Below are 23,854 nucleotides of genomic sequence, written 5' to 3'. Positions count from 1 at the left end.
ACAGTAAAAACTGAATGTTTTCTCCAGGCCCCCGTTGTAGAGTATATTTGCTAATTTTGCTTATGAGGATCACATACTCCCAAACTAGATGCTGTACATTATTTTACAAATGGAACAGGTCCAAATTAATGTTTTCCCAGCTTCCTTAGTCCAGTAGGGGGCAGCCATACTCCAACAAGAAAGTTATTGTCAGGCCTCTGAAAGTAATCCCCCCAAGTGGACAAGGTCACAAGGCAAGCCACCATCATCTTCATGCATTATGAACTATTCCCTTGTCTTCTCTCTCATTAATTCACTAGTGGATACCGTGTGGTGCCTTCTGGCTACTACTACTTGCCTACCAACATTTCTAATCCTACTACTTGTATTGACTATTTCATTGAATTCACAACAAATCAATTGTATGTTTTGTACTTTTAGACCCTGTGCTGACAATGGAACACAGATATATTGTGCAATGTATAGATTCCATTATTCCAATCCTGATTACTTGGTCACCTGCCAATTGTGGCACTGTTTGTATTGAACAGAAGTTAATTGAATTTGTCGGCCAGCACTTGACTATGGAATAGTGCCTGCATTTATACCAGAGAGCGAATTATAGGTCTATGGCCAACCCCGTTTCTGATTTATTATGACTGTCTGGAAATAATTTGTCAGCTTACTTCACCCCACTGGCACTAATTATGGTAAAGAACTAAGATTATGTCAGCCCTAGACTAGCTAACAGATCCCATTGCTTATCAATTCTGGGCATTCGATATGCTGTCATGAGGACTCAGAATTCCCCTGTCAAGACACTCAGTGTTTGGCACCCTGTCATCTGCAATATATTTGAGACTAAAATATCCAGCAAGATATAAACTCGGGACAGTCTTGCCAGAATGTTTTGTTGCCAGAGAATAAGGTGCTCAAGGTTAAACTCCCCATGGCCACAGACTGTCACTATAGGATCAGATCACACATACTCCAAGCAAAGGGCTAAAGTGTAAAACTGTCTTGGTTCAAAATAAGATGAACTATAATACAGAAATATTAACAAACTTTGATATGGGGGCTTTTGAAGCGTGCTAATGTTGTCATCTTAAGGCAGGCAGTGATGAAGGGCCATGTCCCTGTTGTACACCAACCATCAGAGCTTTCTGAGTTCCCTGCCAGCCTGTGAGAGCACCAAATATAAACATGCGCGCACACACACACACACACACACACACACACACACAGCTCATACACATTATCTCCTAATACTATAACTATAATATACTATAATACAGACATTAAAGAACTGAGTTATACATGTCACGTTACTACTAGACATGTATAGCATTATCAACCAGTCTCACAAAGGGAGCCACATGACCATGAGATGAGGAAGTCTATAAAGTACCATAATATTCTCCCCCATTAAGTTGAACAGCAGAGTGTACTTTCCCCATGTGGTACTTTAAATGGCAAATTGGCAATCATAATTATCTTCAGCCGTGTGCAATGCAGGTTATAGAAAATGAAGAATCACGTGTACCATACCATTTAAGATTTTATTTCAACAGTCATCATACGTCTACTGCTTTTAACTTCATAACTGTGCACATTGTCCAAAGTAAAGCTAGCTATGTTCTCACACAATGCCACAGGCCTAAAACTCTCACACAGATTCACACAGGTACCGTCTTTTATCTACTGTAAATCCTTTTACAAATCATTCATCTACAAAATCCAGTAACGTGATCAGCTGAGCTAGCTAATCAATGGCTTTGTTTATGTCTATTGGATAGAATATTCTGAAGTTTGGAATCAAGGCATTAAAATCATAAATTGACCAATGCGCAGAATTGACTCCCCAGAGCGCATCAAATCATTCATCTTTTTTGCATTATTTGATGTGACCGTCATTCGTAGCACACTCACGGTAGATCCCTATACAGTTGTGCGATTACCTCCGATATCCCATATACATGTACATGTAAATGTATCTATCCGATATATCCCAAATACATGTATTTGTTTTATATCTGATATCCCATATGCAGGCACAATTTCACAGCTTTGGAGAAACCTTCAAACATACAGCCACGCTACTTATCAACTCACACCATTCTTCTGTAGGAGAAAATAAAATAAATCATCATCATCAAAACAAGGTCTGAGACATATTATTGTCACACATTTGATTTTTAAAGGCACAACATTGATTTGCTGTTTGGGGGCACAGATTTGAGCTCACCCTACCCTATAGAACTGACTGCCTCTGGCATTCTGTCCAATGTGTGGATCAATCACTGATTTGAATGAAAGGTCAATAAAAAATGTTTTCTGAGTGTATGGCGAGGGAGACAACCACATGTCCAATCGGATCGATCAGCATCAGCTATTAGAGGAGAGCTGGACATAATACTGCCCTGCACCACACAGGCCAGAGTCAAGTGCTTCATACTGTACACATTATGAACTGGGGACAAACAGGAGTGCAGTAACAGTGGCTGGCTGTGTGGAAGGCAAATAAAAGCATCAGTTAGATCCGTGTGATTTCACTTTTTCACTCTTGTCCTGCATACGTGAGCCGTATATCAAACCCTATACTGTCTGATTTTTACATCAGTCAACCACGCAGAACACTCTTCTCAAACTTGATCTGATGCCATCATCACAGTTCCACCTGCGTGCTACATGGAGAAGCAGAAGTGGGCAGTATGGGATGTCCTTGTGTGGCGTCTGTGTACACTACTGTACACTGAACAGACCTACCTACAACATCCTTAGTTCAAATAGGGCCCATAATCTATGTTGCATTAATCACCCTGTTCCTACCTTTACGTTTGTTCTCTCTACGCTTTCTGCATAAAACAGAAAATGGATGAAAATATAACCCCCAGATAAAAAACGGGGGGAAAAAAGAAAAACGATAAAGCTGTGCAGTCTTGCAGGAGTAGCTTTGGCGAAGCCTTTACAAGGTCTGTAAAGGTAGTCTGTAACGGCAGTTAGTCAGTCTGTAAGCAAAGGGAAGTTAGTCAGTCTGTAAGGGCAGTCAGTCTGTAAGGGCAGTTAGTCAAGGCCACCTGTGGAGGGTTCTCCGTGCTTGGATTGGATCTTTATACGCTTTCAGGAAGAGCAGTGCGTGTTGATCTTCGATCAGGAATACACAGTGAAGTTAAGCTATTCCGCCGGACAATGTTTTGCAATGTCCCACATCTATCCTCTGTGAATGGTGAGCATGTGGATGTAAAGTGCTGCTAAAGCCTGTCTGCCCACTTTAGGGAGGCCCTGTTCCTCTAATGCAGCCGTTCTCAACCTTTTTCTGGACCGGGGCCCGCTTGAAAAGAAGCTGGAAAGCATTCTCGGCTCACCCATCGGACCACTTAACGGCAATCGAACACGGCAGCCGGATGGCTGTGGTCAGATAGACGCTGGGCTGTGGACAGACGAGGAGACAAAACAGAGCAGACAGAGCAGTCGGCCTCTCCCACTTTCACAAGACAAGCCTGCCCGTCTCCATGACCGAGGCCTTGGCTGACAGCTTCCAAGACAGGTTGGATATTTTATGAAGAGCCATGAGAAATCAGTTCCAGATACACCGTTGAGCACTGCACACAGCGACTATACAGCCCCGATTCATGTTTATCATGTTCGACATCTGCTTTAAAAACGAACAGACATGTTGACAAGAGTTTGTAAATGTCCATAGACCAGATCAAAACCAACTGTATTTCAACTTCCTTTGTAATGCAACTGGTGAATTCCTCTCAACGTTCCTCCCATATAAGCATCTATTAGTGAACTCATTTCTGTCCTTGACTTCGAAGAGAAATATTAACAAACTTTGATATGGGGGCTTTTGAAGCGTGCTAATGTTGTCATATTAAGGCAGGCAGTGATGAAGGGCCATGTCCCTGTTGTACACCAACCATCAGAGCAGTTCCCTGCCAGCCTGTGCACCAAATATAAACATGCACGCGCGCACACACGCACACACACACACACACACACACACACACACACACACGCGCACAAACACAGACACACACAGCTCATACACATTATCTCCTAATACCATTTTGCACGTTTGTAAATCAAAACCATTCTCAGAACCACAATAGTGCAATATTAAAATGTGTGTTTTTTGCGATTTACAAACAATCCTTTGTGAGTGATCCATCGGAGGCACTGACTTTCTAGAGCCCATCTTCTGTATTTGTAATGGAACCTTTTACCCCTCCCCCCCCCCTCCCCCCGTTGCAGCTCTGTAGTCTTTGAGCAAGAGTCCCAGCCTCTTTCTTATCAAATGCACTTGCTACATCAAACCTTTCCCCCTTTTAGGACACCATGGATTCAAGCAAAAAAATTTAAAAAATCTCACCACTGAAACATTTTGTAAAGACCAAGTCCCAATGTATGATTTGGACACCCCCCCACACCAAGTGCTCCATTTCCTAAACAATTACCACAATTATGTGAAAAAAAAAAAAAAGATGATCAAGGCTTTAGCCTTGTGCTTTTATGAAATATATGAGACCATTAGGCATTAAGGGGACGATGCTTCTATTGATAGTTTAGTTTGACCCAATTCAAATACGGTACTCTTTAATCTTAACATAACTTCCCAGCCACATGGCTCAGGATTTATGCCAGATTTATACACGTTTGTGTGCCGGTGTGCCCAATTGTATTGCAATGAAAACAGCTAATCTACAAGCTCTGTACAGCTTCAGTGTGTGACACCATGACACACCACCAAGTATATTCATCATCCTTTATTGCACTGGTTCCCAAACACTGGGTCGGGACCCATTTCTGGGTCACGGACACATCTTTATGGGTCCCTTGGGTCATTTAGTTTTTAGTTATTTAAAAAAAAAGTATAATCAAAAACAAACATTGGCATAAAAGCAAAAAAATAATTAAAAACAATTCAGGAATTTCATGAAGAAATCAACGAAAACTCTTAAGAAATTCCATGAATTAGACAAATGTTTAAGAAGTAGGGAAAATAGCCGATCAACAAGCTCACATGACGTGAAGCGACGCGTTGTGAGCTTGTAGATCTGCTATTTTCACTCGTTTGGGTCACGGGTAAACGTCTAATATCTCTTTTGAGCTAAAAGGTTTGGGAACCACTGCTTTAAAGAAAGCCTGTTGAAAGCATGTTGACTGTGTGGAATCCAAATGAGTGAATGGCTACAAAAAACAAATAAAAAACATAATCCATGAAAACCCTGTCCTCCTCCGGTCACCTCTTACCTATAGTCTCACAAGCCAGACAAATGCCTCCTACAACCTTCGAATGCTTTCGTCATACAGCAGCACGGAAGTCTCTGAAAAGCATCACAGGATGAAGTGGATGCGACGCCTCATCCTCGCTTCCGTCTCGTCTTTACAAGTCGGGCAGATTTGTTCAAAAAAATCGATCTAAATAATCAGATCCTATATAAGTTGATGCTTGTCAGAAAGGGGAATTCAAACATAAAATGTAACTTAAAATATTTTTTTTTGTGAAATGAAATGCTTCCGTTCGTTCCGTGCTTTCGGGATGTGTAATTCTAGACGCTATATAGCATTCGGAGATTGTGTAATAGTTGTCTGGCTGCGCGAGACTACCTCTTACCGAATGCCATCAACAGATCCCCCCCCCCCCCATCAGCAGCCCTACTGCGCCCACAATTTGGAAGCACTGATCCTAGGACAGTCAAAGTGGTTCATGTTATTCAATGTTTCGACTCCAATCCTGACAAAGCGGACAATCTCGAGTCCTCTCCTCTCAATCCTTTACTAAGCAATCTTCAAACAGGGGGAAATCGTTCAATTGTTCTTTACCGATGCTCAGATGAGACCTGAGATTTTAACTGTCGTTGAGCTACTCGTTAGAGAGAAAGAACAGGAAAAACAAAAACAAAAGAAAAACAAACCTTCGTTTTGGACAACCCCCTCCCCCCATTTCTAGGCATGTCATATTGGTAAGAAGAAGTGATGTCCGACATGCGGAGCCGACGAGAATCAAGTCGGGGAAAATGACAAGACCATAAATGAGATGAGGCGTCGACAGGCTCAGTCTTCAATGAAACACAAGTTTTCGGGTGTCGCCTCCTCCATCGTCACATTCAGGAATACAGCTGCAAGGTGCGAGTTTTCCGCTTCACTGCATTTAAATGCCAACAGTTCCAATAAAAGCACTTTAAACGAGTGTCTCAAACATTGTGTTCTGGTCCGGGCCAGCATTGCTGCTGAACCCAGAGCAACGTTTTACAGTACCATCCTGAGAGCCAACGTGGGAGAGAATCTCGGACAACAAAAATGAGCTAAATCCAGCGGACGGTCCATCCGATACCGCGCTCCCTCAGGCCACCTCGATGATCTCCATGCTGCCGGAGAAGCTCGACTGGCTCCCCACCTTCCCCATCTCCTCACGGGAGCGGCTCTCCGACATGCCGTCGCCGAACTCCATCTGGCAACTGCGACGCTTCAGCTGCTTCTCGAAGGTGCTCTCCTCGTGCCAGCTGCGGCGCGAGTCGCCGTGGTCGCCGCTCCGCTGGCGACCGCGCCTGCGCACCGCCTCGACGCCCTGGCTGCAGCTGTATGCCGCGAAGCCACCACCGCCGCTCAGGATGGCCGAGGTGGAGTAGAAGCGCGCCGACTCCGAGGAGGAGAGGTACCAGCCGCCGGCCAGCGAGGCGCCGGACACCGTCACGGGGCCCAGCAGGATGTCCGAGTGCCAGCCCTTCAGTGTGCCGCCGCACCCGGCGCCCGACTTGGCGGCGAGCTGCTGCTGACTGCGCGACAGGCCGAAGAGGAAGCTTGCGGTGTGGGTGTTCTCCTCCACGCTGCCGCTCCGGTGGAGCTGGTGGGAACAGTTGGACAGAGGCGGCGGTTGAGGCTTGGTGCCGCCTGGTGTGGAGAGGCTACTACCGGGGGCCGCCGGCGTGTCTGCCTGCTCCTTGTCGGGACTCTGCTCCGGGGTCGACTGCTCGGAAACCTCCTCCACCGGGGAGAACTGGCAGGGCTTGCTGGCCGGTTCCTTGAAGGTGGACGGCTTGAAGTACTCGGAGGTGTCTCCCGCGCCGCCATGAGGCACGAAGGCTCTGTAAGGGGCGCTGCTGACGCCCGGCTCTCCGTATGACTTGATGTCCAGGGAGAAGGAACGTTTGAGCCGGGCGCTGTCCTCCGCTCCCTCCGCCAGCTGCAGCCCGCTGAGAGCCTGGGCCAGGAGCCTCTCTTCAGGGAGCTGCAGCCCGCTGAGAGCCTGGGCCAGGAGCCTCTCTTCAGGGAGCTGCAGCCCGCTGAGAGCCTGGGCCAGGAGCCTCTCTTCAGGGACGTCAGCCAGCATACAGGGCAGGGTGAGGGGCTCCAGCAGGGCCGGGTCGGGCGCTCCCACCGAGTTCTGACTGGCCGGGGCTTCTGGCACGTCGTCCAGCCCGTCGGAGTGCGGAGCGGAGGCCGCTTCGCCGCTGCTGTGTTCCGTATGGTAGGGCTGTCACGGTTACAAATTTAAGTTAAGACGATTAATTGTTACACTTATAATTGCGATTAGCGATTTAAGTGTTTTTATTTAATAATTGGGATTAGACAATTACAAAATAATTGTGACAGTCAGGCCTACCATATGGAGGGACTTGAGTTTAGCCTCAGCACCATGATGGGGACTCTTGATCTTCTTCTCGAAATCCAGAAGCTGCCCCAGGAAATTGAAGTTAGGGGAGATGGTCGGCCTTTTCTCCTTCACAAACCTACAGAGAGAGGACACGCACACAACGGAAGTCAGACGGGAGAGAAGAGCGGCTATAGAATATGAACCAAATTCGGTCCACATTCTATGGCCATCATTAGTGGCCCTCACAATGCCATCTGTAATTAGGAATGACACTCTGGAAAGTTTAATTAGAGGTCGTGCAAAGGATCCGGGTTCATTAGGGGAGACGGTCTGCATTGTTAGACTTATAGAGAGAGAGAGATGGTTCCTGATAAAAGGGGATGTCCGCCCACAGGAATGTGACCTATGCCACGCACATACAACTGGCCCTGTATTAGGGCTGGGCCATTATGACTTCAAATCAATATCACCCATAGTTCAAACGTTTGCCTTGATAATTAATGAACAATTATTGTGGGGAAAACTGCCAAAATAGCAGAACTACATGCTCACACAAAATCAGCTACATTAGCAATTTTTGTACACCACCATTGTAGCCTGGAAACCAGACGAATCTGACACAGGAAAAAATGTCTGGCACTCCTCAGTTTGAATTACATTTTGCTCACCCCAGAGTTGTGGGTGACCAATCAGAGCCCACTGTTCAAAGTGAGACTTTTTTGCTGTGACGTTGGAATCTGCTTGTAACCGCCCCCCTTGGAAATAAATCTCCCACACCGAAGTTCCAGACAACGCAGTGATATTAGTCTGGCCATGCGAGACTACCACCATTGTAGAGCAAAGTATAATACACGATTAAGTGGTTAGTCATTAATGTAGGCAATTCTAAAATATATTAGAATTCCATTCTATTTGACCACTTAATTTACTCTTTCATCTAAAAATGCTTCCAAACGACTGAAATCAGCCGTGGCGACTGAGAACTTGAATCCATGGGTGGATCTGGTTGGGCAGCAGGCTAGTATAGAGTCTCACCTGTACGCCTCGTCCAAGGACATGTCCATTCTCTTCATGATGTAGGCGATGGCGATGGTCGCTGACCGGGAGATGCCAGCCAGGCAGTGGACCAGGACTCGAGCGTTGCACGCTTTGGCTTTCTCTGACAAAACACACCAAGAAAACACTTTCAAAACCCACTTTCAAAACCGGGCAGCATCCCTGTTTTTTCGGGCATGTCATTACCGTATAATATACGGTTCACCTATATTATAGGTGAACATAAAACAATAAATACAATAAAAAATACTTTCAAAGAAAAAATAATCAAACAGCAGCTCTAAACAAGCTATTGTAGATTGGCGTAAGTGGTTAACACTTTCGGGGCTTTAAATTCATCCTACCATCCTACCTAGGCTGCCTAGATTGTCTTATTACCTTTGGAGCATACACCAACGGACGTCTTTATTATTATTAACAATTTAGAGATATTTATTTTCGGTTGTCAATGCGCGACCCCAACGACACCTTCCTGTGACCCTACATTGGGCCACGACCCATAGTTTAAGAACCGCTGGTATAGACGCTCAACAAAAAAATGCAGGGCGATGCATTCGAACCCCCCCAGCCTCCGGTGCTGCTCTATACTAGCCATTCAACGTCATTATGGTCACTTTCTTTACGTTTTATTTGTTACTTTTGTTCTCTCAGTCAAGTAAGCCGTGCCGAGCCCTGAGGCCCATAGGTCAGGAACCCATCTCCTGTTTCCTTAGCGTGAGGCAGCTCTATGTACAAGTACACCCCCTGGACATGATAATGGTATGTCGCAGGGACTCTTGGTCAAGGACTGATGGCAATAATTTGCTTTACTGACCTATGAACTCCACCGATTTGTCCAACCACGGCAGGATCTTCTCGCAGAAGCTGTCGTTGACGGGAACGCGCAGGAAGTGGGAGTCGGGAATGAAGTCCGGCTTGGGGCAGGTGTTACTGGCGTTCAGGACATAGGCGATGTCATTCTGCTGCATCAGTTCCTGCACGGGGAGAGGAGGGATGGTTACTTGAGACTAACAGAGTCAGAGACACTACAATATAACAGAAACCTTAAGTTGTATCTCCGTAAACGAATGCCCTACTACTTCATCACACTACGGTGGCTCTACAAGCTCACACCTAGTCCTGCATGTTATCTATTTTTTGGAGATTTTATTTTTTTTAAGTTTAAGAGAAAGTTATGTGTCTGTGGGTTTTTTTTTAAAATATCGAACCAATTCAAAAACAGTGTGACTGCGGATCACGACATTCCCGACTTTTGTTTTCATTGTTTAATTCGCTGTATTTGATCACTTTTAAGAGATACATGGTTTCTAGCGGACGCAGTAGGATACGTCACGCGTTTGGATTACGTGACCGGGAAGAAAAAAAAAATCAGTCACACAGGGTTCTCAGGGCTTCTGGGAAATTGAGGTGCAATGCAAAGTCTATGAGAGTCAATGGCCGCGGCCGTGTGCCCCAGTTCCACGCTGTTCTTGTTGTCGTCGGGACTGTTGAATATCTTTGGACACTATTAACAAACGATTGGAATGTATTCCAAGTGTCCACCACAAGCCAGCATGGCGATGACCACCCCGTTTGTAGGGGAAGGCTGACCTTGTTGAGCACGTCTCTCTGGCAGCCCAGGTAGAGGTGGGGCAGGATGCGGGTGGGTCCTATGTTGGTGACGGGCAGACAGGGCTGGGAGACGCAGGAGGGCACCGCCGTAGACTTGCCCTCACACAGGCCAGGGAAGAGCCGCGAGAACTCCGCAAAGCCACCTGCAATGGCGAGCACACACACACACACACACACAGGGCAGGCTCTAGCTTAGTACCCTTTCCTTTCTGTCAAGAGGGTTTGATAACGTAAGCATTTCTTAGTTGTGCGAGGAAAGGTACAGTATGAGCAGCACATACAGTAAATAAATACATCAACACTTTGTTGTTTTTATTGTTACTGTGAAGCACTTTGTAAACTTGTTTTTGAAAAGGTGCTATATAAATAAAGTTAAAAGTGAGGTGAAACTCTTATTCATGGAGACTAACATTTGCAGTTTTAAAAAAGTAACACTGAAATAGAAGTAGGAGGGATATAAAATTGACAAAATGTACTTGTACAATCGTTATCCTGTAAATTAAAAGCAGTACTAATTCAGTGGTGTAAAGTAATTAAGTACATTTACTGAAGTACTGTATTTATTCACTTAACCCATTCTGACCTGAGATCAGATTCATACAAGGTTTCCACTGGACACATGCTGTTCTGATGAACCCATTCTGACCCGAGATCAGATTCTAAAAATGTCAGTCGCTCTTTGATTTTTCTAAAATAGCAGACCTACAAGCTCTATGAGCTTGTAGATCTGCTATTTTTCAATAGCTAAAGCATAACATGATGCTAGCACCAAAACGGGTTCCCGTTCAGAATGGGTTAAGGACAATTTTAATGTCCTTTTACTTTAGTATTTCCTTTATTTCTTTTCACCATTAATTACATGCCCAAATTGGGATTATTAATAGATACCTCCCAACCACCTGCTGCTTGCTGCCTTGTACACACTCTCCACATGTTGCCAGGCAACAAGCCCTTCAGCTGAGCGTGCTCACCGTGTAAGAAGAGGGAATAATAACCTTCCAAACATCGGATTTTGTCTCATTTTGAGCAGAAAAAGGAGTAATAAGCACGTCAGATCCGTATGTATAGGCTGTAGGCTATTATAGACTGGGCAAGCTCTAAACTGTGGAGAAAGAAACGGATTCCCACGTCCGTGGCTTAGATTGGGTTAACAAACAGAGTTTGGCTGTGACTGGTTTTGTTTTAACACTGCATTCCTGTCTCGTAATGTATATAGTGGCAAAACGTTTAATGTTTGATTAGAGTACCATGTTTCTGTAAATGAATGTGTCACACACCCTAGGCCTAGAGGCTATGTGACAACCTTGCAGACATGACTGGACAGAAGAACTAGACTTGCTACCAAATCTCGCAAGACAATCCATGAATGGTGTGTGTGTGTGTGTGTGTGTACAAATGTCCATTTGGTTAGTGAAATGAAACGGTAAGAATTTTACTGTGCACCATGTACCATGCATGTCAAAGCTGCTTCAATCATCAAACTGCTTCAATAGATGAACACACAGTTGAGTTGAATCAAAGTGCTTCAATAGATGAACACAGTGTTTTGGGGGCCCAGCACAGTGACGTTTCACTGTATTGTTTATGAAGCAGAGAGCTTGCAGACAGAGTGCACCAGTCCTCCCTACTTTCCACTGAGGGTTCACTTATGTAACCAATGATGTAATCTCTCTCTCTCTCTCTCTCTCTCTCTCAGCAAAAAAACAATCAAGGCCTTTTGGGGGTTTCTAAAAACCATGCTGTTTTACACTCACTCACTGTGTCATGGTGGTTTTAACTAGTTACACAATAGACATTTTGTCTCTCACATACGAATTGAGGAAGGCGTTATTTCCCTCTCCAGATACGTAACCATTAAACAGATGCCATTTATTATCCGGGGAAAGGCCAGAGGGAAGTTGTGCGCGGCTCGACCATTGACGAAAAAAAGGAACACTGTCCTTGACGAGGATGTTATCGTGCTGTTTGTGTGTGTTAGGGAAGAGTGACTCATCTGACATAACTGAAGTATGTTTTTGTACAGTATATCAACTCATCGATAAACCACTGTGTGTGTGTGTCATCGATCGATCTCTGGATCAGATCAATTTGATGTTTTCTTCTCTTTTCTTTCTTTCTCTCTCTCTCTCCCGCTGATGAAAAATGTCAAAAACAGGTTGTGTCTACTAGTCATACTCATTTTATACATTCTTGCTCGACAGAAATCCAGCTGAAGAAAAAAACAAAAAACACAAAAAACGAACGTATAACACTGTTAAGAGCTCAATGGCCCCAGCATTCAAAATGCTCTGTCGTCACCACATACTGACTGACTGAAGATGTCAGTATGCGGAGAATGCTCTGGTAGGCGAGCCATGAATGGGGCAATGTGCGCGCCATTGTGAAAACTGGATTAGGCAGCTGAATGCAATGTATGTCACCAGCCTAGTTTAGGACAGCCGATAAGACAGAGAGGTCAGGGGCCTGCAGGTAGAAGCAAACAGGGCTGTGTGAACCAAAAATATTACAAACAAAACAAAACAAAAGCAATGCCATTTGGCACACCATGGCTTCAGAGATATAAGATTGATGTTATTTTGTTTATAACACAATAAGGTCAACCCAGTATGTATTGTACACATTTCTGTACTCATATTACTTAGATGACTATAGCGCAGTTCTTGGGTTTTGTCGTATTTAAAAAGGCAGCCACGTAAACAAACACGCAAGGTACAGCCAAACAGGTACACTAAAGCAGTGGATCCTTGAGGGAGTTCCAGGGGGTCCCCAGCTAAATGATAGTTTGGAACCAAATGGACCCTTGTGTGTCTGTAACTCAGAGAGTGTACAAATGGAACGAAATAACGGGTAAATGTTGTTCCATTTGTACACTCAGTTAAATTACTATATAAATTGGGGGTCCCAGAGATAAAAATGCCATTAAATGGGGGTCCGTAGACTAATGCATGTCTAACTGGGGGTACTTGAAATTAAACGAGTTGAGAATCTCTTGCTAGAACCGTAAACATCTTCTCTTAGGGGTCCCTGCCATATCTTTTCAAATGGGGGTCGGCGGGCTGATTAGTGTCAATTTGGGGGTCCTTGACATGAAAAGGTTTGGGAACCACTGCACTAAAGAATGTTTTTGAGCGAGGAATGCGGGGTCGGGGTCATTTACCAGACAGCAGGTGGACGGAAGGGAAGCTGCCCTCCAGCTTGGCCAGCAGGACACCGAGGAAGGCCTCAGACGACAGGGCGGCAGGGTCCGTGGAGCTCTGGTCATACACCACCACCTCCTGACCACCGGCCTGCAGCTCCAACTACAACACACGCACGCACAATACTTGTTAAGACCTCTTTGATTGCGTTTCATTCCCAGCACACTGGGGTAGAACAAAGCACGCACACACGCACACGCACACACACACACACACACACACACACACACACACACACACACACACACACACACACACACACACACACACACACACAAAAACTATTTGCACACAAAGGAGTAATATCAAAATTAAATATAGCCTAACAGCATCAATTGCTCGTTTTGTGTGCGTGCGTGCGCAATGATTTCTCAACTACATAGCCCAATGCATTCTCAGTTTAATAGAACACACTTTCTTCTGAATAACACACGATCAAAAGGGTAGTGTTTTTTATGATATATTGTGTTTACATATTAATGTTATATTATCATTAAAGTCATATTGTTTTGTCAATGACTTGGTGGCCCACTTAATATCCCCACAGCCTAGCGGTGGGCCCCCAGCCCTACAGGTTTACAACAGTGGTTCCCAAACTTTTTCATGTCAAGGACCCCCAAATTGACACCAATTAGCCCGCAGACCCCCATTTGAAGAGATATGCCAGGGACCCACATAAAATAATATTTTTACGGCTCTAGCAGTGATTCTCAACCCAACATTTCAAGGAGCCTCAATTTGACATGCATATTAGTCTACAGACCCTCAGTTAATGGCATTTCTATCTCTAGGAGTAGGACCCCCAATTTAATTGTAAAATCAATGTTAATTTAACTCAGAGTGTACAAATGGAACCAAATGGACCCTAGGGTCCCGTTAGTGTTCATTTGTTTCCATTTGTACACTCTCAGAGTTACAGACCCATAAGGGTCCACTTGGTTCCAAACTATAATTTAGCTGGGGACCCCCTGGAACTTGACTTGAGTCAAGTACCCCTGGGGGTCCTTGAGTAGAACCAAACTAACGCCAACAAAGTTGCTTGACTACTATCCTCCCCCCCCCACACACACACACACCTTGGGACTGAGGCAAAAATCTAAATTCATAGATTGAATGTCTCAGCTGACCTACTTACTAAGTGTGATTGTTGCCATTGCGACAGTCAGAGAAATCCCAGTCCAGAGACCTACATAAGTGAACAGCCCCATCAGCACTTTGTCTGGACTAACTGCAGCTTGGCTGGCTGTGTGTGTGTGTGTGTGTGTGTGTGTGTGTGTGTGTGTGTGTGTGTGTGTGTGTGTGTGTGTGTGTGTGTGTGCTGACATCACACACCCAGGGCACGCACCACCGCGGCAGACAAACACAGTGGCCAGCAGCTTGCCTCATGGTGTACGGAGGAGGGATTGGGTTTCAGAGGCTTTTCACACAGACCACTTCACTGCCCCTCCGGCTAGACTCCATGATACAACCTGCTTACAGCTAGACTCCATGATACAACCAAACCTGCACAGCTAGACACCATGATACAACCAAACCTGCACAGCTAGACTCCATGATACAACCTGCTTACAGCTAGACTCCATGATACAACCTGCTTACAGCTAGACTCCATGATACAACCTGCTTACAGCTAGACACCATGATACAACCAAACCTGCACAGCTAGACACCATGATACAACCAAACCTGCACAGCTAGACACCATGATACAACCAAACCTGCTTACAGCTAGACTCCATGATACAACCAAACCTGCTTACAGCTATTCGCTATTTAATTTTGAATGGCCAAATAGCCTTTGCCACGCCTCCAGGTCTTATCTTAGGTCTACCTGGAAATGAACATGTGCAAAATAAGGTCCTCAGTGTCAGTGTAGTGTGCCTCGGACCAACAACCTGACTGGAACTGATCAAAGATATCATGTTGGAGTTGCTTACAAACTACTTCCTCCAAGACTTTGGAAATTAAAAGGAAGCTTAAATAATGATATACTGTAGAAGATTTATGGGAAGTAATGGCAAGGTGGCCGAATAGTTCAAAGCAGAGCCATATTGATTCCAGATTGTTGGGTCTGATGACAATCCTGATATTGGAGCGTCCTAGTTTACCGATTACCGATCTGTTTTTCAAAAACATAAAATAAATAAAAAATCCGCTCTACAACACGCAACATTGCAATGCGTTGTGAGCTTGTAGATGGGCTATTCTTTTTTAAATGCTTGAAAATGTCTGAAAAGGGCTTTTCTCCAATTAATGTGTGCCCCAAATAAGGTTGCTAGGTTGAAAGTGGTAAAGACAATCGGAACACGTAAGCCATGTATAACTGACGACATCGACGTAGTAAAAAAAAAAAGGCAAATAACGGTCGATATGTGTCAGCCAAAACGATCAGTCTGGCAGACCCAACGCCGGAGTTAAAGGAGGTATTTATTTATACAATGGAGAGCAGATTTGGGCCTAAGGAGCCAAAAACAATGTCCAGAGGAATACAGAATGTCTTGGTTGTCGAATATCTATACGCTTCTACAGAATACGCCCCTCAGTTGTAACGGGCACTGTGCCAGCTCCTGTGTGTACAGCACCTGGTGCATGGCAAATACGGGACTTTCCAATATCCTGTGGTATTATTGTCGTCCTCACATCTGGTTCCTACATTAAGACACAACAACAGCATCCCAGTGGAGTTTCGACCAGTATATACTGTAGCACGCTAGTACAACAAGAAAGAAAACCCACTTCTACACTCTCTGGTGGCAAGAATTAATACCATATACTAACATAGTAGTATACTAATACCACTTGAACCCCAGAATCCATTTTCTGGGGGGAATATTAGCCAAAAAAGCAGATCTACAGTACAAGCTTACAACACATGTGTGAGCTTGTAGATCGGCTACTTTTGGCAACGGGATTTGGTGTACTGTAGACAGCAACAAAAAAAAACATGGTCCAAGTACAGACAACTCAGATTGAATAAAGTTTTCCTCCTTTTTAACCTTTAAGTGTGCCCGGATCTCCGCTTTGTTCTACAACTCAGGCACAGTTTCCCACGTCTACTCTAGAGCAGTGGTTCCCAAACGTTTTAGCTCAAGACGTTTGCCCGGGTCCCAAACTAGTGAAAATAGCAGATCTACAAGCTCTTAGAGGGGCCGCGTTGTGAGCTTGTAGTACTTCTGTGGCGCCACCTCATTACTGCCCATTGAGGAATATAGGACATTTCAGACAGAATCTGACACAGATGGGATTAATTTAAAACACATCGCGGCGCGACGTCATGTTGTATCTTTCGGTGGTGACCTCTTCACCGAATACGGGACTATGAACAGGCCATAAGAACCCACCGCCGCCCGCTCTCCCCCACTCACCTTCTTCTTGGCGGAGTGCTGCAGGAGCTCGGCGATGTGCACCTTGTCCTGCTGCAGCCTCCTCTTCATCAGCTTGGAGCAGTTGACGTTGAGCGCCCCCAGGATGTGCGCCGCGTTGTACTCCACAAAGGGCCGGCTGTCGATGAGCAGCACGCCGTCCAGGCCGCCCTCCAGCAGCGACACCAGGCCCTCCGAGCCGATGGGCAGCACCCCGGCACCGCCACCGCCACCCACAGCACCCACAGCACCCCTGCTGCTGCTGCTGCTGCTGCCGGTGGGCCTGTGGGCACAATGCACATGGATTAAAGCAAAGTCAAATCTCACAACTGAAAAATGTCGCTAGGCCAAGTCCTAATATGTCATTTGTGAATCGGCGTGAGAGAAGTCACCACACACTAGCGCTGTGTGTCCTATACACCAGTGGTTCCCAAACCTTTTCATGTGAAGGACCTCCAGTCCAAATTGACACTAATTAGCCTGCGGACCCCCATTAGAGAAGATTTATACCGCTCTAGCAGTGATTTTCAAGTTAGGGTCCATCTGTACAATCTCTGAGTTACAGACACATAAGGGTCCATTTTGGTCCTGGGGGTCCCTGGGCCCCACTTTGGGAAACACAGCCCTGGCCTACACACTTAACACAATATGTAAAATGATGATGTTTTGGTAGCCACACAGCCAACCAGTTGAATACATTGCAGATTGAGGTGTTCAAGATTGCGGTTATGAAATATATATCTGAGATCATTAGGGTTTTCTGGAAGACTGAAATAACGCATAACCGAAAATATGCTGTCTACAAACAAAGGTGTTGTAAGCTTGTAGATTTATGTCCTATTTTGGTGCAGGACACACTTCAATAGAATACATGCTGACTTATATGGAATCAAAATGACCCGTTAATTGTCTAATGTAACCCTGGGCGCTACACTCCCTCTGCCAACCTGGGGAGAGCAACGGACTGACCTCATGCTGCCTTCAGTGCATGAGTCCTGTCACCTGACAGGGGGAGTTTCCCCGGCTGAACTTAGCGTGTGGAAGGAACATGCTACTCCATCAGGCACCCCGCCTGGCCAGCGGGAGGCAGTATAGAGACTAGCATTACTGCATGTTTTTTGTGAGGGTACATAACTACATAACTACCCTAGGGGACACGGGGAGAACATGCAAACTCCACATAGAAAGGTCTTGGAGGAGAGAACACACCCCCAGCGCCCACAGCGTCCCCAGTGGGAATCGAACCCAGGAAAATAGCCAATCTGCAAGCGTTGTGAGCTTGTAGATCTTCTATTTTCAGCATGCAACCAAACATAAAATGACGTGCCTCTTAGTTCTACTGGAAGTCTTCTCCACTAATCCGTCCTAACAGATTAGTCCAGATTTGTCATTTCTGCCCTATGCAACTTCAAAGCCTAAAGGCCAAACAGAACTGTCATTTTTGTTCACAAATACATTCCAGTGTTCAAGAGACAAACAAACACAATTAAAACTCGTTAATCGCAATCATCCGAGCGACAATTATTAACAATCGTGACAAATTGACAATGGCCCCTACCTGGACGCGGCGCAGCAGGTCCCCGTCCCGGACGCCGAAGGTGAAGACCCACCAGAAGGACCCCGACGTCCAGAGTCAGACCCGGTGGTCCCCGCGGAGACCACCACCACCACTCCTGGGCCCGTGGGACGCTCAGACATTATGACCAACTTCTCTCTCTCCCTCTCTCTCTGGTCTTCCTCACACACACACAAACACACACCCTCCCTCCCTCCTCCCCTCCCTCCTCTTCCTCCTTGTCGTTGTAGCAGCGGTGCACCCCCCCCCACCCCCCACCCCCCCACCACCCCCACCGGCCCCGGCAGTCCAGCGAGGAGTGACGCAGCCCTGGCGAGGGTCCTCAGGAGATGAAGAGCTCCATTGTGTCGGCCGGGTATGATGTCACCCTGATGGCAGCTTGGCAGCCAGAAGAACCCAAGGCCAAAAGAGAGCGAGGGGGGGGGGGGGGAGAAAGAGAGAGAGAGGGAGAGAAAGAGGGGAGGGGGAGAGAAAGAAAAGGAGGCCTCTCTCTGGCCCTGAAAGACTACAACAAAAAAACTAAACCCCCACCACTATCTTTCTTGTATTTGTGAGACTCTGTGCGTCCATGTGTGTGTGTGTGTGTGTGTGTGTGTGTGTGTGTGTGTGTGTGTGTGTGTGTGTGCGTGTGTCCGTGGGCGTGTGTGTGTGTGTGTGTGTGTGGGGGGGGGGTTATGTATGCCAACCGGTATGTCCAAACCGGTCCAATATACTGTGAGTAAAAAGAGTCCTTTTGGGAGGAGGGGGTGGGAGGGTATGTAGGGAGGAGAGGAGGAGGAGGAGAAGGAACAGGAGGAATAAGGGAGGAGGAGAGGGGGGAGGGAGGAGGAGGAGGAGGAGCAGGGGTAGAGCTTTTATTCACACCATTGCACGAGCGGGACAAAAGAGGTCTTTTCTCCAGGACTGTGCGAGGATGACATCACCGGCCGCGCTGCACCTCGCTCCTCGCCTTCATGCTTAAGTGCTTATCGGCCTGGAGGAGGGAGAGAGAGAGAGAGAGAGAGAGAGAGAGAGAGAGAGAGAGAGAGAGGAGACAAAAGGGAAAAAAGGACACGTTAGGAGGAGCGTTAGGTTCACCAGGTTTTGGCTCGGGAAGGGAGCGCCCTGGACCGGGGTTGCCAGATTTCGTGAGAGAAATAAGCAACTGGTGGGGTCTAGGAAAACGAGCGCAAGATTAGCGACTATTATAGGACACGTGATCACTTTAAAGACCTAGTGAAATTAAAAATACGTTTTTCACACTTTTAGACCATATCCGTGGTCATCATATGGTCATACCATATACATTGGCATCCATATACAATGGATGCAAAAACAAAAATGTTCACTTTTGTGTGTTTTTATGTCAAAGGCCCATCAAAATTACTTCCTGTGAACGGAAACGTGATACGTGATGGCGTGTAGAGGTATACACATGAAGCTTGATTAAATTCACCCGTTTGATTCCCATATCTGCACGTCCATCCAAAAACAGCTGCTACTGATTACAGAAATCCTGTTTTTAATCGGTTTAAACTTCAGCAGCACGCTAAAATATGTATCTGAAAACATTATAGGGTGGAATAATCCATGAGCTTTGCTGCCTGTCGTTCTGTGACTTTGTTTACAAACGTCTGCATGTGTGTACGCGCGTCACACACATTATCATTGGTTCAAAATCAGTGAGCTTGCCTTTTAAGATAAAATTCAAAATATATTTTTCATTGCACCACACCTTTAAACCTAGTATTGATATACTACTGTGTACGTCGGCTGTTTGAGAATCGCCCAAGTGCAAACTTGTGGACAAAGTCCGGAATTAAAAATGTACTTGATTAAAAGTACAAAGGTATATTGGCATCAAAATGCACTTAAAGTACCAAAAGTAAAAGTAGTCATTATACAGAACGTACCATTTCAGATTTTCAAATGTATAGAAATCTTTTGAAAATAGCAGAACTACAAGCTCACAGTGCATTGTGAGCTTGTAGATTACTGTAATTACTGTAACTGTAATTGAGTAAAAGTACAATATTCTCCTCTGAGATGTAGTGGAATAGAAGTAAGAGTAGAGTAAAGTAAAAGTACCTCAAAATTGTACTTAAGTACAGTACTTACTACAGTACTAAACTACCAAGTAACCTTAGAGAAAGTCGCTTACACTATAATAAACAGACATAGCAACACTGCTCCTTGCCGGTTTCATTGGAAATTGACTGGCTTTGCCTTTTTGTGCCGCTTGCTCATACTGTAGATGCGCTTGATGAGCAACATTGCTAAATATAAGAGACTTTGGGCTTGCTTTTCTGTGGGAGGCAAATCTTAATGATTGGGGCATGGGACACAAGCTAAGGCTTGATCACCCTTTAGCTGGACACCTTTGATGAGGGTGTATACTATAGTGGTAAAGGCTGAAACATCAAATCTCATGTGAGTGCACACCATCAATTGACAGTCTTAACATCACGTCCTGTGTTTTATGATTCTAATGTCGCTTGCAAATATCGGTTGCTGCTTGCGGGTTGTGTTCTCTTTTCGACTCATTTCTAAAAGTGTAGTTGCTTTTTTTGGGCTTGTTCCGAGCAAGGATGGAAAGAGAGATTTGTCATATTCGACCACCTTGAGACTTCAGGGTGATGCGTCAGGCAGGCAGATAGGTGACATAGATATATTTATGCATACCTAGATTGTGCATATACATCATAACAAAAAATGTTATACACCATAACACTTATTTTTGGTACGTTTTCCTTCCATGAAATATGGCTACCGTGGCGAGGCTCAAAACCAGAGGAAGACATTTATTTGGAAGAACGTTAAAGAAAATGAGGTTGAAATTGTGTTCATCAGACATGAGACTGAATATATAATTAAATAACAACGATGGGCTATTCCGAATGCAAACCATTAAATTGTCAATGTCCAGCAGAAAACCTGCATCTCCGTATTTCAGCGTTTAATGTTTTTTTCATCACTTCGTCGTATGACTATGAGTGTGTCCAGCAAAAGTAGTATAAACTGACGATCTATTCTCACCATTTCTGAAAGGTTTTCGTTACATTTCCTGAAGTTTTACGGTTTTTGGTCTTGGACATATGAGGTTTCCGCCCGAAGAAGTGCAATCTATGACGCTCAGTCAGACTGGCCTTGTAAAATATTTATTTCTGTGTGCATGCGTGCCTCGGCCGCAAGGCAAGCATGACGTGTGTGTGTGTGTGTGTGTGTGAGAGAGAGAGACAGAGACGAGTGACTGAGAGTCGCCAGCTTCCCATTAAAAGTTTTGGTCATCCTGCAACAGACTGAGTCAAAGCCGTGAGCCCAGGAAATTCCCTTGTGCCATAAAACCCAACACTTAACTCAGCAGTATGGTCCTGGACCAAAAGAACATTTTTTTCCCCTTCTTCCACTTGACGTATTCCTGACTCAAACAAGACCACCCACAGAGCACAAAGAAAGCATCCACTGGCGAGAGAAATCACCTTGGAGTTCCAGAAACATAAAAACGTTATGTTTCTGCTACAGTACATCACAACCTGAGGCTTGCCGATCTCACCGTTTAAAATACAGGAGCCCTGCCAGACAAGACCTGGTCTAATCAATGGATGCATGTCATGTTTCCACACTCTCACTGACAACTATACCCTCATCCAGGGTCATTCACTTCTTCAGTGAATGCTCCATCTAAACGTGTGCTTTCCAAAATGTTTTAATTAAGGCTAAAGGTCGACTAGGTTCCATTTTCACACTCTCAGAGTTACAGACCTGTAAGGGTCCATTTGGACCACCGAGAGTCCCTGGACCCCACTTTGAGATCCGGTGATCTAGGGCGACCTACAGACCTATCATGGTGCTGTACGCCTCTTTTGGACCAACCACTACATGAGTAAAATGAGGGCGCTCGGGTGGCGCAGTGCTAAAGTAACTGGCCACTGAGTCTGGGGGTTCAAAACTTCAAATCCACCGCGGTGCATCCGGCTTTGTCAGTCTACTCTATACCAGTGGTTCCCAAAGTGGGGTCCGGGGACCCCCAGGGGTCCTCTACGTCCTCACGGTGGTTGCTCCTCACTGGCAGCTGAGTCAGTAGGATTATTAAGCAGTGACAACACACAGGGATGTGTGCGGGGAGGTATCAATTGGCACAACGACTAAATTGGGAGCACAAAAAAGCGGTAAAACGCACAAAAAGACACCAGAGAGTGAACCGGAGTCATCGTTTTTTTCCAACATGAAGAGTGCATTACAAAATAAGAATACACCCACTGCTGTCGTGCCACCTTGACACGTTTAAAGGGTTTAAAGGGGTTCACCTCCCCTTTCCAAGTTCAACAAATCAGGGGATCCGTTTCTCGCTGCGTCGCTTAACACCGAACACTCTTGTTTCACACTGCAAACGTCTTTTAAAATTAACCATGACAGCTAGTCTTGGGTAACATACACTGGGGTAATATGCAATTATGTTACGAATTCCGATGATCCGAGACCACCATGGGGCCGATCTGCCCCAGAAACCATATGCATATTATTATTATACAGTACAGGGAATTATGTCATTCGAAAGTATAAGAATGGGGAGTGCATAACCTCAGCTTATAACAATGTCAGTGAACTAATATATATATATATAATGCACCATTTAACAAAGCTCTGTGTGCAACAACAGCACACAGTCATCATGACATATATGACTTAACTTGCCATTGTGACTATCATACGAGCAAACAGTGTGTGGAAGGGTAGACTGGGGTGCAGAAAACAGGTGTGAGTTTGTCGGGTGTGTGCGTGTGTGTATGCGTGCGTGACTGTGTGACTGCGTGCGTGCGTGTGTGCGTGACTGTGTGCACGAATGTGTGTGCTGAAGCCAAGGCAAGCCAGCCCTCCTTGACCTTGGAGGGGCCAAAGTCAGGCCCGAGCGGTCTATCTAAAACCCAGGCACCGTCAGGAGGCCCAGCAACAGCAGCAGCTGGAGTGCCGTGAGTGTGAGTGTGCGCAGCGCCCCGAGGCAGGCGGGCAGCGTCCCAACGGCTCATCATGTTCCACTTCACACCATAAAAGTGGAATAAGTGGCAGAGCTGTTATGTCTAGCACAGCCGGGGCATTCCCAATGAACGCAAGGTGGGGTTTTTTTTATAAACGCGCTTTGAACCCTAGTATCCCTATATTCTGGGCAGCTAGGGGGGGGCATTTGCGAAGTGATTTCGTGGAGATAAAACCCGTAAAACTCACTCCACACCCGTGTGAAGGGAGGGGCGCCCTTATCATCATACATCCTCTCATTCCGGCCAATCACAATTAACGTCTTCAACCTTCATCTTCAATGTTTGTGTTTGCAAAGCTGGCCAAAAATTAGGATCTAATTCACGCCAGCATTTTTCCCAGTTGAGCTCTTATTTTGAAAAGCCACATTTCCAGACTACCGAAAGTGAACATATCCTAGTAAGTGGAGCAGGTCCTGGACAGGCCTTGTTTACAAGATGGGTCTATACCGGGGCACTGG

General features: G+C 45.5%; 1 protein-coding gene across 3 annotated transcripts; it reads right to left on the bottom strand.

Moving 5' to 3' along the window:
* Nucleotides 1-1,529: 1,529 nt before the first annotated feature.
* dusp16 (dual specificity phosphatase 16) lies at nucleotides 1,530-18,579 on the bottom strand. Of its 3 annotated transcripts, XM_080757933.1 has the most exons (9): nucleotides 18,364-18,579; nucleotides 16,809-17,088; nucleotides 13,404-13,545; nucleotides 10,226-10,389; nucleotides 9,450-9,609; nucleotides 8,615-8,738; nucleotides 7,589-7,715; nucleotides 7,304-7,459; nucleotides 1,530-7,213 (listed from the first exon to the last, which is right to left on the bottom strand). In XM_080757933.1, exons 1-9 carry the CDS (start codon nucleotides 18,501-18,503, stop codon nucleotides 6,329-6,331), a joined length of 2,178 nt encoding a protein of 725 aa, XP_080614059.1. In that variant the 5' UTR covers nucleotides 18,504-18,579; the 3' UTR covers nucleotides 1,530-6,328. The 3 variants fall into 3 exon arrangements, with proteins under 3 accessions (XP_080614059.1, XP_080614058.1, XP_080614060.1); XM_080757932.1 differs by having other exon boundaries at nucleotides 1,530-7,459; XM_080757934.1 differs by having other exon boundaries at nucleotides 1,530-7,459; nucleotides 16,809-17,073; nucleotides 18,352-18,467.
* Nucleotides 18,580-23,854: the final 5,275 nt, after the last annotated feature.

Source organism: Protomyctophum bolini (genome assembly GCF_963924005.1).
Source record: "Protomyctophum bolini genome assembly, chromosome: 23".
Classification (NCBI taxonomy): Eukaryota; Metazoa; Chordata; class Actinopteri; order Myctophiformes; family Myctophidae; genus Protomyctophum; species Protomyctophum bolini.
The sequence above is the reverse complement of the archived record's forward strand: the minus strand, read 5'-3'. Positions and strand labels throughout refer to the sequence as shown.

Coding starts and splice junctions, on each gene's coding strand:
- dusp16 (XM_080757932.1), bottom strand. CDS start 18,503: ATGTCTGAGCGTCCCACGGGCCCAGGAGTGGTGGTGGTGGTCTCCGCG. Junction 7,716..8,614: donor TCCTTGGACGAGGCGTACAG/GTGAGACTCTAT, acceptor CTCTCTCTGTAG/GTTTGTGAAGGAGAAAAGGC. Junction 7,460..7,588: donor AACTCAAGTCCCTCCATATG/GTAGGCCTGACT, acceptor TAACCGTGACAG/CCCTACCATACGGAACACAG.